At 42.9% G+C, this 14,950-nt stretch overlaps 1 protein-coding gene across 1 annotated transcript; it reads right to left on the bottom strand.

The window, feature by feature from the left end:
* Positions 1-284: 284 nt before the first annotated feature.
* Positions 285-13,270, bottom strand: LOC139240604 (probable G-protein coupled receptor 139). Its single transcript, XM_070869158.1, has 2 exons — positions 13,060-13,270; positions 285-1,186 (listed from the first exon to the last, which is right to left on the bottom strand). Exons 1-2 carry the CDS (start codon positions 13,238-13,240, stop codon positions 285-287), a joined length of 1,083 nt encoding a protein of 360 aa, XP_070725259.1. The 5' UTR covers positions 13,241-13,270.
* Between the last annotated feature and the right edge of the window lie 1,680 nt (positions 13,271-14,950).

The following is a 14,950-nucleotide window of genomic DNA, read 5'->3' as shown; positions in this document are numbered from 1 at the left end:
CCGGGATCACAGGCCTCACACAGGGAGCCCAGTGTAGACAGTGTGTGAGTGAGTGTGTTAATATTCACCGGGATCACAGGCCTCACACAGTGAGCCCAGTGTAGACAGTGTGTGAGTGAGTTAATATTCACCCAAATCACTGGCCCCTCATAGGGATCCATGTGTCGTGTGTGCGATTGTCATTATTCACCCGGATCACTCGCCCAGTGGACGGGCGTGGGAGAGCAGCTCGCTAACAATATCACACCACATGGAATCTGAGGCTCCAAAGTCTCTGCTTCTTCTCATCGTTTAATGAATTTCACAAGCAGAATAAAGGGATATTTTGCCAAATTCTTGAGCTGCACTCTGAACTTTGCCTGGGTCACGGCATAAATACCAGTGTTTGTGCAGCAACTCAGCATCTGCAGCAGGAATCCAAGTGCACTTACATAATCAGGTATAGTGACAGACTTATACCCGAAACACCACATCCGGTAATATATAGAATACAACATAAATACCGCCCATAACAGGATGAAATTTCCGGAGATAACAAACAGTGAAATTATCGATTTTTTGCGGCTCGCCATCTCTGGGTCTCTGGGCCTCTCCCCACTGCTGGGACCCCGGAGTCTCCTGCGGGCTCTGCTGGCCACTAAAATATGTCTGACGGTGACTGCATTGAGCAGCAGAATCAGAACAAACGGGACACCCGGGGTTAGGATATTATGTAGGAACTCGATTGCTGTCCAGACCGGCGAATACAGAACAGCCACTGATACAACACAAAACCAGGGGACGTTCATAAGCAAATACCAACGGTTCAGCATAAAATACCAGAAAATATTTTTTAAACCGCTCAGTACAGTCACTGTTCCCAGAACCACAGCCGCTGTTTTCTTGGTGCAATATTTAGTTTTCAGTTTCTGACAACAAATGGCCACAAATCGATCAAAGGTGAAAGTGACGGTGTACCAGACAGAACAGTCTGTGACTGCATACAGCAGGACGGCGTGGATATTACACACGGAGAGGGACCGCACAAATTGAAACTGCTGCCAATAAACAACCGGAATGTGCCTCAATATCAGATCGAGGATAACGACCAGTAGATCGGCCACTGCCATGGCCACCAGGTACCGAGTTACACATTTGCAGAGACCGCACTTTCCCCGAGACAGGATCACAATCGTCACTAAGTTCACTGTGAGGGAGGGGGAAAAAAATGCAGGAAAATTATATATCAGGCTGGGAACAAGAGCAACAGTTTAATTAGATTTGGGGTGATGTCTGTAATGCATTACCATTATTCATTGATATCGTCAAGTATATTACCCGTGGAGCGGAATACAGGGTTTATTGTGGCATCAATAAAGGAAATAGCGATAAACGTAACATGAAACTAACAGATGTTTGATCAGTTAGAGATTGTATGATAGATCTACCTTTAGCCCAGCAGGCAAAAGCACCGCCCGAGGTCCCAGGAACGCAAAGGACCCGAATCTCCCATGAAGCCTTGATGTCCCGGGACCAGTTGAGTGGTGCATTTCGCTTCTGTCCCACTGTGTTAGGGAGGGGGAAATCCAGCTGGGATACCTGCTCCTGGTTAGAATATTCATTATACTTAGAACAGAAAATGAATGCAACAGCAAAATGCAGAAACTGCAAACTTGGCGTGCAATAATTACAGACAATTGTATTTAAAATATATGGATGTAATTTGACAATGCTAAGATAATAAATGCTAGCGCACTTCAGTTATAAATATAACTAGTTGTAAGAAGGTGTTGAAGTTTGAGCTTTCGGCATTTTTGTTGAAATACTCAAATTGTACCTGACTGAAGGGAAGATTTTCCAAATTACATTGCAAAGAATAGACATGAATTGTAATAAGTAGATATCGTTGATAATGCCCCATTAAATGCATTTATTCACATCAAAATCAGATGTCTTATCTCACAGGCAAAGAGCCGCCAAACGATTTTGTAAAGTATCTGAAGTCAAATGGAAGATTTATCCATGTACTTTTTCACCTGTTGGTGTTCACGTGTTCAGAGACTATTAGACGAGAAAATATGAACGTACTTTCTTATCCTCAGTCCTTCAGTTAAAATCTGCAGGGATTGTGTATTTTGAAGTGCAGCAGAAGTCAACAGAGCATCACTCTGGGCCTCACTGAGCGATCGATTAAACTGTGAAAGACGGACAGGGGATACAATTGTAAAGTAAAATCATGGATTGGAAATAAAAGTATTGAAATAAGGCCGAATGAAGATTTTATGACAATGTAATTGATCCTCGTTATCCTGTTCCAGCCATCAGAAGCAATGCCACTAATGCAGAACTGGAGATGGTGGGAAAGGAGACACTGACTGGAACCGAATGATTAGCGGATATTTCAGACATGTAAACCTGTGCCTATGATCTGCTAGCAAATTTCCCTGTGACTCTGTGTAAATAACCATACCGAACATTGGGTGAAAACAACTGCAAAATACTGCGGTTGCTGGAAATCTGAAATGGAAACAGGACATTTTGGAAATTGTCAGCATGTCACGCAGCATCGGTGGAGAGAGAAACAGAGTTAATGTTTCAGTTCCATGCCCTGTCATCATTAGGTGAAAAATCTTAGGAACCAAGACAACATTACTCTGATCTGTTACACATTTTGAGTGCAGAAAACAGGCTGTAATTCGTTAAATAAAGAGTCTCGACCAATATAGTCGGCTGAGTTAAATATAGAACATTTAAATCTTGGTAACATTGAACAACGTTCAGAATCGATAACCGACAGCAGCGTGGATGGGATTGGGAATGACAAGGAGAGAAACACAATAAACATTATTTATAGCAACATTGCTGTGTAAATAGACTTAGCAGGGACACAAACAGAAGCAAGGATGTTCCAGTAATTTTAAACTACAACCCATGTTGTAAGAAAGAAGCAGTAACTAGAACCACAGTGTACCATTAATAAGAGAGTATCCCACGGGTAATAGTAAGAATAATATTGCAGTGTAACATGGTTTATAGAAATAATATAGGGACTGACATACTTACTAGTAACACCAACAATATCAAGGATGGGATAGTAAATATTTGGAGAATCATAGAATGTTTACAGCACAGAAGGATGTAATTCGGCCCCCGAACCCGTGCTAGCTCTGTTCAGTAGCACTTCAGGTCGTCCCAATCCCCCGCCCTCTTCCCGTTGCCCTGATTCATTTTATTTCAAGTAGTTACCCGATTCCCTTTTGAAAGCCACGATTTAATCTACCTCCACTATCATTTGAAGCAGTGCATTCCAGATCCTAACCACTCACTGTGTAAAAAATATGCAAGATGAATGTCAGAAGAATCAAAGGCGACATGAGGAAACACTGTTTATGCAGCAAGTGGTTGTAATCAAGAATGCACAGAGCCAGCACGGGCTTGAGGGGAAGAATGGATTCCTCCTGTGCTCTAACCATTCTATGATTCTATGTTTAATTTACCAATAATCTTATACCAGTGTAACTTTGCTCATGACATTGTGGCCATTGGAGCAAACCCTCATAATTTTGAACACTTCTATTCAATCTCCCTCTGAACGTCTCTACTATAAGTAAACCAAACCCAGCGTCTCTCGTCTCCCCACATAACTGAAATCCTCATCCCTGATGTCTATGATAAATTCTCTCCACACAAGCGGCAGACGATGACCACCTCCAACAAGCGATAGTCTAACTTCGTCCACGGGAAAATCATCCCCGAATACTCCACCATCAAAATCCTCAGGGTCGCCATTAATCAGAAACTTAACTGGACCAGCCACATGAATGTTGTGGCGACTACATCAGGCCAGAGGCTGGGTATTCTGCAGTGACTCATGACTCCAACAAGTGTCTCCAGCACTTAAAGCACACAGTTACGTTATGGATTGCTATCTGTAGACAATCTTAGGACATGTGGGTAAAACCCTACTATTTCATATTAAATATTTCACAATACTATGGACAATTAAATATATTAAAAGGAGTCTGCAAGATAAGAGTTTCTAAAATGTCATATTCATGACAAGATTGGGATCTGTCAATGAACATTAATGGTCTAATAATCTGTAAGAACTATATGAGGGCCTAGAATTTACGCTCTGAATTACCGATCCAAAACTATCTGTTCTGTGCGGCCCCCTTAGAGGGATTTGAGTTTGATGGGTAGACTGGAGAAGCTGAGGTTGTTCTCCTTGGCACAGAGAAGATTGGGAGGAGATTTGAAAGAGGTGATCAGAATCAGGAGACGAATTTGAAGCCCGTCTTTTTAGAGTTTATTCTCCGTAAATGCATGTGTGACGGCTCTTGTCTCTTTCAAAAGATATGTGTGACTTGTCCTATCGCTTTTCTCGCCTGTGCGGCAGAAGAAGATACGAAATACGATCTGGAGTCATCATCATAGGTCGTCCCGAAAACGAGGATGACTTGCTTCCACAGCAGAAGGCTGAAATTCATAGATGTTTCAATGCAGCACCCGATGTTCCAGTCCTGAACTCCAGGGGTGGAAGATGCCTGTGCGTGGATGTTTTAACGTGTGATGACGGTGGCACATCAGCCCTCACACGGGCTTGACAGAGCTAGGTCTTTAACCAGTGGCAAGGGTTAACCAGGCCAACTGGAGACCTGCTCTGCTGCATGGACCTAGTGCACACACAAATTGCAGTGCAGTCAGGCCGTGCTGCCCCTAGCCCATTTGACACATTCTGCCTGCTCTGCCATTCAACAAGATCATGGCTAATCTTCTAACACAACTCCACTTTCTGGCACTATCCTCATATCCCGTAATTCTCCTAGTTGCCAAAAATATATCGAACTCTGTCAGGAATGTACTCAAAAACTCAGCATCCACATGCCTCTGGGATAGAAAATTCCAAAGATTCACAACCATTTGAGTGAAAATATATCTCCTTATTTTAATCCTAAATGACCGAGCCATTCTTCTGAGACTGTGACCCCGTGTTTTACATTGCCTAGTATTAGCCCTGTCAAGACTGTTACGGGTTATATATTTTTCAATTAGATTACCACTCATTATTCTAAACTCTACGAAATATAGGCCTAATCTACTCAAACGCTTCACATTGGGCAATGCCCTCATGCCAGGTTCCAATCTAATGAACCTTCACTTCACTTAGGTAAGATGACCAGACAAGGACACAGTACACCAGAGTTGGCTAAATTGGACTGGGGAAATAGATTAAAGTTTAGGACGGTTGATAAACAGTGTCATAAATATAAGGAGATATTTCACAACTCTCAAGAAAAATATATTCCAGTTAGAAGAAAAGGGTGTAAAAGAAAAACTAGCCATCTGTGTTTAACTTAAGAAATAAAGGACGGTATCCAATTAAAAACAAAGGCATACAAAGTGGCCAAAACTAGTGAGAGGACAGAATATTGGGAAGCTTTCAAAAATCAGCAAAGAATGACAATAAAATGAATGAGAAAGGGATGATAGATAATGAAATTAAACTAGCACTAAATATAAACAGATAGCAAGAATTTCTACAGGTATATAAAAAGGAAAAGAGTGGCTGAAGGTAATCCGGGTCCCTTCGAGGATGAGACTGGGGAATTAGTAATTGGGAACATGGACAAGGCAGAAACTATTAACAAATATTTTGTATCAGTCTTTACGGTAGAGGATACAAACAAATTCCCAACAGTGGATAGTCAAGGGGCAAATGGGGTTGGAGGAACTTAACACAATCACAATCACTGAGGAGATGGTACTCAGTAAGATAATAGGAATAAAGGCGGATAAAACCCCTGGACCTGATTGCTTGCATCCTCGGGTCTTCAGAGAAGTAGTGGTCGGGATAGTGGATGCATTGGTTGTAATTTAGAAAAATCACCTGGATTCTGGGGACATCCCAGCAGATTGAAAAACTGCAAATGTAACGCCCCTTTTTAAAAAAGGAGGCAGACAAAAAGCAGGAAACTATAGACCAGTTAGCCTAACATCTGTGGCTGGGAAAATGTTGGAATCCATTATTAATCAAGCAGTAGCGGGACATTTGTAAAAGCATAATTTGGTCAGGCAGAGTTCGCACGGATTTATGAAAGGGAACTCATGTCTGACAAATTTGCTGGAATTATTTGAGGATATAACGAACTGGGTGGATAACGGGAAATCAGTGGGTGTGGTGTATTTGGATTTCGAGAAGGAATTTGACAAGGTGCCAAATAAAAGGTTACTGCACAAGCTAAAAGTTCACGTTGTTGCGGGTAATAGAGTAGCAAGGATAGAGGATTGGCTAATTAAATGAAAACAGAGAGTCGGGATAATTGGTTAATTCTCGGGTTGGCAATCAGCAACTAATGGGGTGCTGCAGGGATCAGTGCTGGGAACCCAACTATTTACACTCTATATTAACTGCTTCGAAGAAAGGACCGAGTGTAATATATCCAAATATGCTGATGATATAAAGATGGGAGGAAAAGCAACGTGTGAGAAGGATTCAAAAAATCTGCCAAAGGACATGGACAGGCTAAGTGAGTGGGCACACATTTGGCAGATTTAGTATAATGTTGGAAAGTGTTGAGGTAGAAAAATGTCACAAGAAAGTTAGAATTTAAATGGAGAAAAAATGCAAAGTGCTGCAATACAGCGAGATCTGGCGTTACTTGTGCATGAAACATCAAAGGTTAGTATGCAGCCAAAGCAAGTGATGAGGAATGCCAAAGAAATCTCGGCTTTATTGCAAAGTTGATGGATTATAAAAGCAGGGAAGTCTTGCTACAGTTCCACAGGGTTTTGGTGACGCCACGCTTGGAATACTGCGTGCAGTTTTGGTTTCCATATTTATGAAAGAATATAATTGCTTTGGAGGCAGTTCAGAGAAGGTTCACTAGGTTGATTCCGGAGATGAGGGGGTTCACTTATGAGGAAAGGTTGAGTAGGTTGGGCCTCTACTCATTGGAATTCAGAAGAAAGAGAGGTGATCTTATCGAAATGCATAAGATTATGAGGGGGCTTGACAAGGTGGATGCAGAGAGGATGTTTCCACTGACGGGTTTACTAGAACTAGAGGGCATGGTCTTAGAATAAGGGGACGTGCAATTTAAACTGAGATGAGGAGGAATTTCTTCTCTCAGCGGGTTGCAAATTTGTGGAATTCGCTGCCTCAGAGAGCTGCGGATGCCAGGACATTCAATACATTTAAGACAGAGATATATAATTTCTTAAACGATAAGTGAATAAGGGGTTATGGGGAGCGGGAAGGGAAGTGGAACTGATTCCATCATCGGATCAGCCCTGATCGTATTCATTGGCGGAGCAGGCTCGAAGGGTCGCATGGCCTACTCCTGCTCCTATTTCTTATGTTCTTATGTTTACCAAGTGTGGTATCACAAATGCCCTGTATAATTGTAGAGACGTGTCCTGTCTCTTTAAAGCGCCTATGTCACTGCTCCTGGCTCGTTAAACAGCCTGTGTGACTGGTACTGTCTCAGCAAAAAGCCTGTGTGACTCGCCCTTCTTTAAAAAAGCCTGTGTGACAGGTCCTGTCTCGTTTAAAAGCCTGTGAGACTGGTCCTGTCCCTATACAAAGCCTGTATGACTTGTGTAAAAATCCGTATTACTGGTTCTGTCTCTTTAAAAATCAAATGTGACTTGTCCTTTATCTTTAAAACGACAGTGACAGTGTTTCTGTGTCACTCCGGCCTGCTGTTTAGGGGCTCACTGCATGTTGTACAATTACTGGCTGTTTGTCCGCCCTCCTGTTTAGGGGCACATTGCATGTTACACAATGAGAACCTTATCTCGAGTAGAGCCGTAATGTTTTTTTTTAAAGAGGACGATGGGTTTTGGGACGACAGGTGTGTCGATGGTGCAGAATTACTGAGATTAGTTCTGTGACACAGAAGTGGCTTCACAGAGTTGCGAAGACACCTTTGCTGGAAAATAGTGTTGATAATTGAAGACCTATGCCTAGAAATCCGTCATTCACTGCAGTACAACTAAATATCCGGTGCTGAGTGTAACGGGCGCCAGATCAGATACCGCCCGTTTAGCTCCACTGCCCGGACAAATGTCTCCGTCCTTGTCTGCAGACCTCGGCAGATATCAAACATCACAGCGTGCTGATTAATTGGACTAAGATTTTGCCTCGCAAAGGCTTGGCTTGAAACCAATTCACAGTCATTTGTTATCCTCCGAGGTAAATTGTTCCAGGTGTGGGGAGATGTGAGTTAAATCTAAAAGTAATTACAACCATTTCTGTCTCAGCCAACACTCTGCTGCCCGTGTCCTAATTCACTCCAAGCCTCGCTCACCCAACCACCCCGCCCGTTGCTCGGTGACCGACAACGGTGCCCAGTCCGATAATGCCTCGATTTTAAACTTTTTATCCTCGTGTTCAAGGCCCAACTCATTGCCACATGTCCAGTAAAGGATTTGCATCCCGAAAATGCAAACGTTAGTTTTTTTATGTTTAGTATTTTACCATAAATACTTATCACCCCCCACCCCCAGGCAGCAATTGCATGCTTACAATTGGCATCAAGGGGATGAGGCACCCGGGAGGGGCTATAATTCAGCTCGGACTGTAGCACAAAACAACACCAACTCTAATTCTCCCCTCAAAGTCACACATCATCCAGACATCGACTTTTCCTTAAATCCATTCTTGGGATGAGGGCATCACTGGCAAGACCAGCATTTTTTGCCTATCCCTAATTGCCTTTGAGAAGATGGTGGTGAGCCACCTTATACAATTGAATGGCTTGCTCGACCATTTCAGAGTCAAGCACATTACTGTGGTCTGGAGTCACATTCTGGTCAGAATGGGTAAAGACAGCACATTTCCTTCCCAAAAGGACGTTAGTGAATCAGATCGTTTTTTTTTACCACAATCCATTAGTTTCATGGTTACCATGACTGATATTGCTTTTTAATCCTGATTTGTTTATTTAATTTAATTAAAATTCCCCCGAGTATGTGATTACTCTGATTCATTCATCCATGTATCTGGATTACTAGTCAAGCATCATAAGCACTATGCTACCATATGCTTCAAATCTCGCGTCGTTCCTTCATCGTCACTGGTTCAAAATCGTGAAATTCCTTCAGCATCAGCATTGTGTGAGCACCTTCACCACATGGACTGCAGCAGCTCTAGATGAACGCCAGCCATTTTCTCATGGGTAACTATGCATGTGCAATTAACACCGCCTGTAACAGCATCACACCTAGTCTGCAAGCAAATAAATCCAATAATAAAATGAGAATAAAATCAATGATTCTGAATTTCAGGAAGTCACAGACAGACTGTTGAATTGGGCAGACACATGGCAGATGCAATTTGGCACAGAAAAGTGTGAAGTGATAGATTTTGGTAGGAAATATGAGCAGAAGCAAACTAAACTAAACGCTAAAAGTTTAAAGTGGGTACAAGATCAGAGAGACATGGGGAATCCCTACAGAAATATTTGAAGGTGCTGGGACACGTTGCGATAGCTGTTAAAAAAGCATACGGAGTTCTTGGCTTTAAAACAGTGACATGGTGTAACACAAATCCACTACCGAACATCAACCTTTTAGAAATCATTTGCTCGGCCCCAGCTGGAGTGTTCCGTCTAATTCTGAGAAGGACACATTATCAATGATGTCAAGGATAAGAGTGGGTGCAGAGGATGTTAGAATCATAGAAATTTACAGCACAGAACGAGGCCATTCGGCCCTTCAAGTCTGCCACTGTCGACGAAGAGTTATCAACCTAATAACGTTTCAGTGGTTTTGGTTCATACCCTTGCAGGTTACCGCACTTCAAATGACTATACAAGTACTTTTTAAATGTAATAAGATTATCTGCCTCCACCATCATTTCAGGCAGTGATTTCCAGACCCACACCACACACTTGGTAATATAAATTCTGCTCAACTCCCTTCTAATCCTTCTATCAATTACCTTAAATATATGGCCACTGGTTACTGACCTCGCTGTTACTGGAAATTGCTCCTTCCAATCCACTATACGTCGGCCCTTCATCATTGTGTACACCTCAATGAAGATTCCCCTCACACTCCTCTGTTCTAAAGAAAACAGCGCCAGCCTGTCCAATATTTGCTCATAGATATAATTTTCTAGTCTTGTCAAAATCCTTTTAATTCTCGTCTGTACTCTCTCCAGTTCAAGTACATATTTCCTGTAATGCTCTGACAAGAATTGTACGCAAGAATTGAAGCTGTGGCCTAACTAATGATTTTTACAGTTCTAGCATAATCTATCTGCTCTTATATCCTTGGCTCGGCTAATAAAGGCAAGCATTCCATAGGTCATCTTAAACACCTGATCTGCCTGTCCTGGTACCTTCAGGGATCTGTGGGATGCACAACATGGTCCCGTTGTTCCTCTGCATTTCTCAGTATCCTACCATTTACTGTGTATTCCCTTGCCTTGTGCGCATTCCCCAAATGTATTACCTCTCACTTCTCCAGATTGAATTCCATGTGCCACTGCTTTGCCAACCTGACAAATCCATTGATATCGTCCTGCAGTCTACAGCTATCTTACTCACTATCACTGACAAGGGTGGCGGTGCTGCTGGTTGGTGAACCGACCTCTATCTTGCAGAGGCTGATCTCGTAATCTCTGACACCTCATCCTACCTATTCCTGCACCATGACCCCACTACCGATCATCAAGCCACCATTTCCCAGTCCGTCACTGACCTCATCTCATCTGGAACCTTACCTCCACAGCCAGCAAACTCATAGTTCCCCAAACCCGCTCAGCCCACTTCTACTTCTTTCCCGAGATCCACAAACAGGACTTACCCGATAGACGCATCGTTGCAGCTGTTCTTGTCCCATGGAATGGATTGCTTCCTTTGTCGACTCTACTTTTTCCACCTTTGCTCCCTCTTCTCATCGACATTTGCGACTCCTTCGATGCCCTCTGTCACTTTAACAGTTTCCAGTTTTGTGGCAGCAACCATCTCCTTTTCACCATGGACGTCCAATCCCTCTGCATGTCCATCGCCCACCAGCATGGCCTGAGGGCGCTCTGCTCCTTCCTCAAGCAGCGGCCCAATCAGTTCACCACCACCAACACCCTCTTCCACCTGACTGAACTTGTTGTCATCTTGAACAGTTCGTCTTTAACTCCCTTCAATTCCTCCAAATTAAAGGTGTTGCTACGCGAACCTGCATGGGTCCTTGCTATGCCTTCTGTTCACGGAAGATGTGGAATATTTTTTCCACTCCAAATCCGGTCCCCTCCCACACCAAGGTTTTCCGATAGATTGATGACTGTATCCATACCTTTTCTTGCTCTCGCCCTAAACTTGAACATTTTGTTCACTTTGCATCCAATTTCCACCCTTCCCTCAGCATAACATGATCCACCTCCGACTCTTCCGTTCCATTCCTCGACTTCTCTGTCTCCATTTCTGGTGATAGACTATTGACAAACATTGACTTTAAGCCCACTGACTCCCACAGCTACCTGGACTACACTTCCACCCACCTGGAATCCTGTAAGGACTCCATTCCATTCTCGCAGTTGCTTGATCTGCATCGCATCTGCTCTGACGATGCCACCTTCCACACTATTGCCTCTGAAATGTCTTCGTTCTTTTCTCAACCAAGGATTCCCATTCCCCATGGATAACATGGCTCTCTACCATGCCTATTCTACTTCGTGGACCTCTGCTCACACACTTTCCCCTCACTCTTGGAACCTTCCCCTCTCTCTTAGAACCATGACAGGTCTCCCTTCGTCCTCACCTTTCACCCCACCAGCCTCCACATTCAAGGGATCATCCTCCACCATTTCTGCTAGCTCCAGCGTGACCCACCACCAATCACATATTCCCCTCCCACTCTCAGCATTCTGAAGGGATTGCTCCATCCGCAACACCCTGGTCCATTCCACAATCACGTCAAGCACCACCTCCTCTTCCCATGGTACATTCCCGTGCAAGCACAGGAGATGCAATACCTGCCATCTTATCTCTTTCCTTCCTATTGTCCAGTGCCCCAAATATTTGTTCCAGGTGAAACAGCGATTTACATGTACTTCTTTCAATTTAGTAAACAATATTTGCTGCTCACGATATGGTCCCCGCAATATTGGGGAGACCACATGCAAATTGGGTGACTGCTTTTTAGAACACCTTCGTTCAGTCGGTATGTGTGACCCCAAACAACCATTCGCCTGTCACTTTAATTCTCGACTCCAGTCCCACCCTGATATGTCCATCCTCTGACTCCTGCACTGTTCCAATGTAGTTCAATGTAAGTTCGAGGAACCTCACCTTTCCTTTAAGAACTTTTATGCCCTCTGGATTCAAAATCGAGTTCAACAATTTTAGAGATTAAACTTTACCCATATTTTACTCTGATATATTTTTTCTCTCACTTTGTTTCCCACGGCAGCTTATAATTATCCTCCCCTTTGCATTCTATCTCAGCTAATCTTTTTCTAACTTCTGATACTATCATCTCAAGTTGGCCCATCATGCCTTTGGTCTCTGAAATCTCTCCTGTCTTCCACCCCATTACAGATCATCCATTTTGTTCTTTCCTCCCCTCCTCCTTTTAGTGATCCTTAACAATTTGCTCATTTTGAAAATTTGCCACTTCTGACAAAGGGTCAACGAACTGATATGTTACATCTGCTTCACTCCACAGATGCTGCCTGACCCGCTGAGATTTCCAGCCTTTTCTGTTCGTATTTCAGGTTCCAGCATCTGCATTGTTTTGCTTTCATATAATATGAGTTCAGAACTCTGCTCAGGTTCAAATAGATCGCTCAGGTTTTGAACAGTCTCGTTCAGCCTCAGACATTTGCCAGTGAGGGGGCTGAGTTGTTTGATAGATAACCGAGTTTGTGACGAGGACTGAAGGCAATGACTTGGGTGCTCCAAGATTTAAATGACACACACAGTAATGCAGTTATTCATGGTTTACAAATCTAATAGTCGGTTATCGAGAATTACCAGGGACACCAATAGCAGCAAAGAGGGGAGAGTAAATTACAAGGACAGTGATACAGATAGCAAAGGTTTGCAGAGTTAACAGTTGGGCACAGAGACTTACCAGGAACACCAACAGCAGCAAGGAGCGGATAGTAAAGGTATTCAATAGTCTGAAGTACACCACTGATTCGCAATTCTAATGGCAATCTATCATAATTTGCAACAAGATAGTTAAAAAGCAAGATGAAACTCCTGTCCATCGTTGTAATATTCCAATGCACTGTTTTCAGATTCTGATCCATTGCTGTATCATTCCGATCCAGTTTTTTCAGATTCTGTCTCCCTTTCTGTGGAGCAGCATGCAAACCCCTGATAGTGCTGGAGGGGATGCTCACACTGACACTATGAGAAAACACATTGAAAGGAGTCCTTTTTTAATAGAACAAGTAAAACCTGCACTGATACAATTAGTCTCTGTGGAGACTGACATTATGTACAGTCACTGAACAAACAGTTTCTGTTACCCCGTGGAGACTGACATTAATTACAGTAAGTGAACAACCAGTTTCAGTTAACCCCCTTCAATCAGGGGTTCTATATTAATGGCAGGGCTTCTTTTGATCGAGCATGATGGCCTGGACATGTCTAAAGGCATAATCTCAAAGTTTGCAGATGATATGGAACTCAGAAATGTAGTAAACAGTGAGGAGGGAAGCAGAGTTCAGGGGAGCATAGAACGTCTGCTGAATTGGACAGACACACGATAGGTAAAATTTAACAAGTGTGAAGTGATACATTTTGGGAGGAAAAATGAGGAGTGGCAATATAAACTGATTGGTGCAATTTTAAATAGGGTGCAGATAGACAGACTTAATTGTTTACGTATACTACTCCTTGAAAGACAACTTGATAAGATTGCAAAAAACGCATGCAGGATCTTTGACACTTTAAATAATCAGGTACGGCAGCATAGTGGTTATTTTACAGGAATAGTAATCCAGAGGCCCGGACTAATGATCCAGAGACCTGAGTTGAAATCTCACCATGGCAGCTGTGGACCTTAAATGCAATTAAATAAACTGGAATGAAAGATAATATCGGTAAGGTTGACCGTGCACCTACTGGATTGTAGTAAAAACCCATCTGTCATGCACTATCCCCATATGCCTTGATTCACTTAATATCCAAACATCTAGCGATCTCTGTATTGACTATACTCAACGAATGAGCATCAACAGACCCCCGGGGTAAGAATTCCAAACATTCACCATCCTCTGAGTGATGACATTTCTGCTCATCTCTGTCCCAAATAGCCGACCCCTTATTCTGAGACTGTGACCTCGTGTTCGAGAAACCCCATCCAGGGGAACCATCCTCCCTGTCTATGCTGTCAAGCCCTGTAAGAATTTGGTATGTGTCAACCACTCTTCTAAACTTTAGAGAATATAGGCATAGTTTACTCAATCTCTACACACGTGACAATCCCGCCATCCCAGGAATCAGCCTGGTGAACCTTCGCTGCATTCCCTCAATGCCATGTATGTCCTTCCTTTGGTACCTGCATGTTATCTTTTAGTGATTCGTATAAAAGGGCATCCAGGTCCCTATGAACACCAACTTTTCACAATCTCTCACCATTTAAATTACCCTCCACTCTTCCATTTTGTTCCCCAAAGTAGACACATTCCCATGTCTCCACATTATCTTTCAATTTCCATGATCTTGGCCACTTACTTATCTTGTCTATATCCCTTTGAAGCCTCTTTGCATCAACGTCACAGCTTACTTTCCCACCTAGCTTTGTATCATCAACAAACTTGTATATAGTACATTCGGAAGTCTCATCCAAATTATTGATATAGATTGTGAATAACTGAGACCCAAGCCCTGATCCTTGTGGTACACCATTAGTTACATCCTGCCAACCCAAATATGACTGTTGTATTCCTGCTCTCTGTTTTTTTTCCCCCCGTTAACCAATCCTCAATCCATGCTGGAATATTACGACCAAT

Source organism: Pristiophorus japonicus, chromosome 32 (genome assembly GCF_044704955.1).
Source record: "Pristiophorus japonicus isolate sPriJap1 chromosome 32, sPriJap1.hap1, whole genome shotgun sequence".
Lineage (NCBI taxonomy): Eukaryota > Metazoa > Chordata > Chondrichthyes > Pristiophoridae > Pristiophorus > Pristiophorus japonicus.
This window is presented reverse-complemented; position numbering and strand designations above follow the sequence as displayed.

Bases quoted from the DNA above. Each gene is read 5' to 3' on its own strand.
- LOC139240604 (XM_070869158.1), bottom strand. From the start codon at position 13,240: ATGGATCAGAATCTGAAAACAGTGCATTGGAATATTACAACGATGGAC. The intron at 1,187-13,059 runs GTAAGTCTCTGT...CCTCCCTCACAG, and splicing joins TGCTGCTGTTGGTGTTCCTG to TGAACTTAGTGACGATTGTG.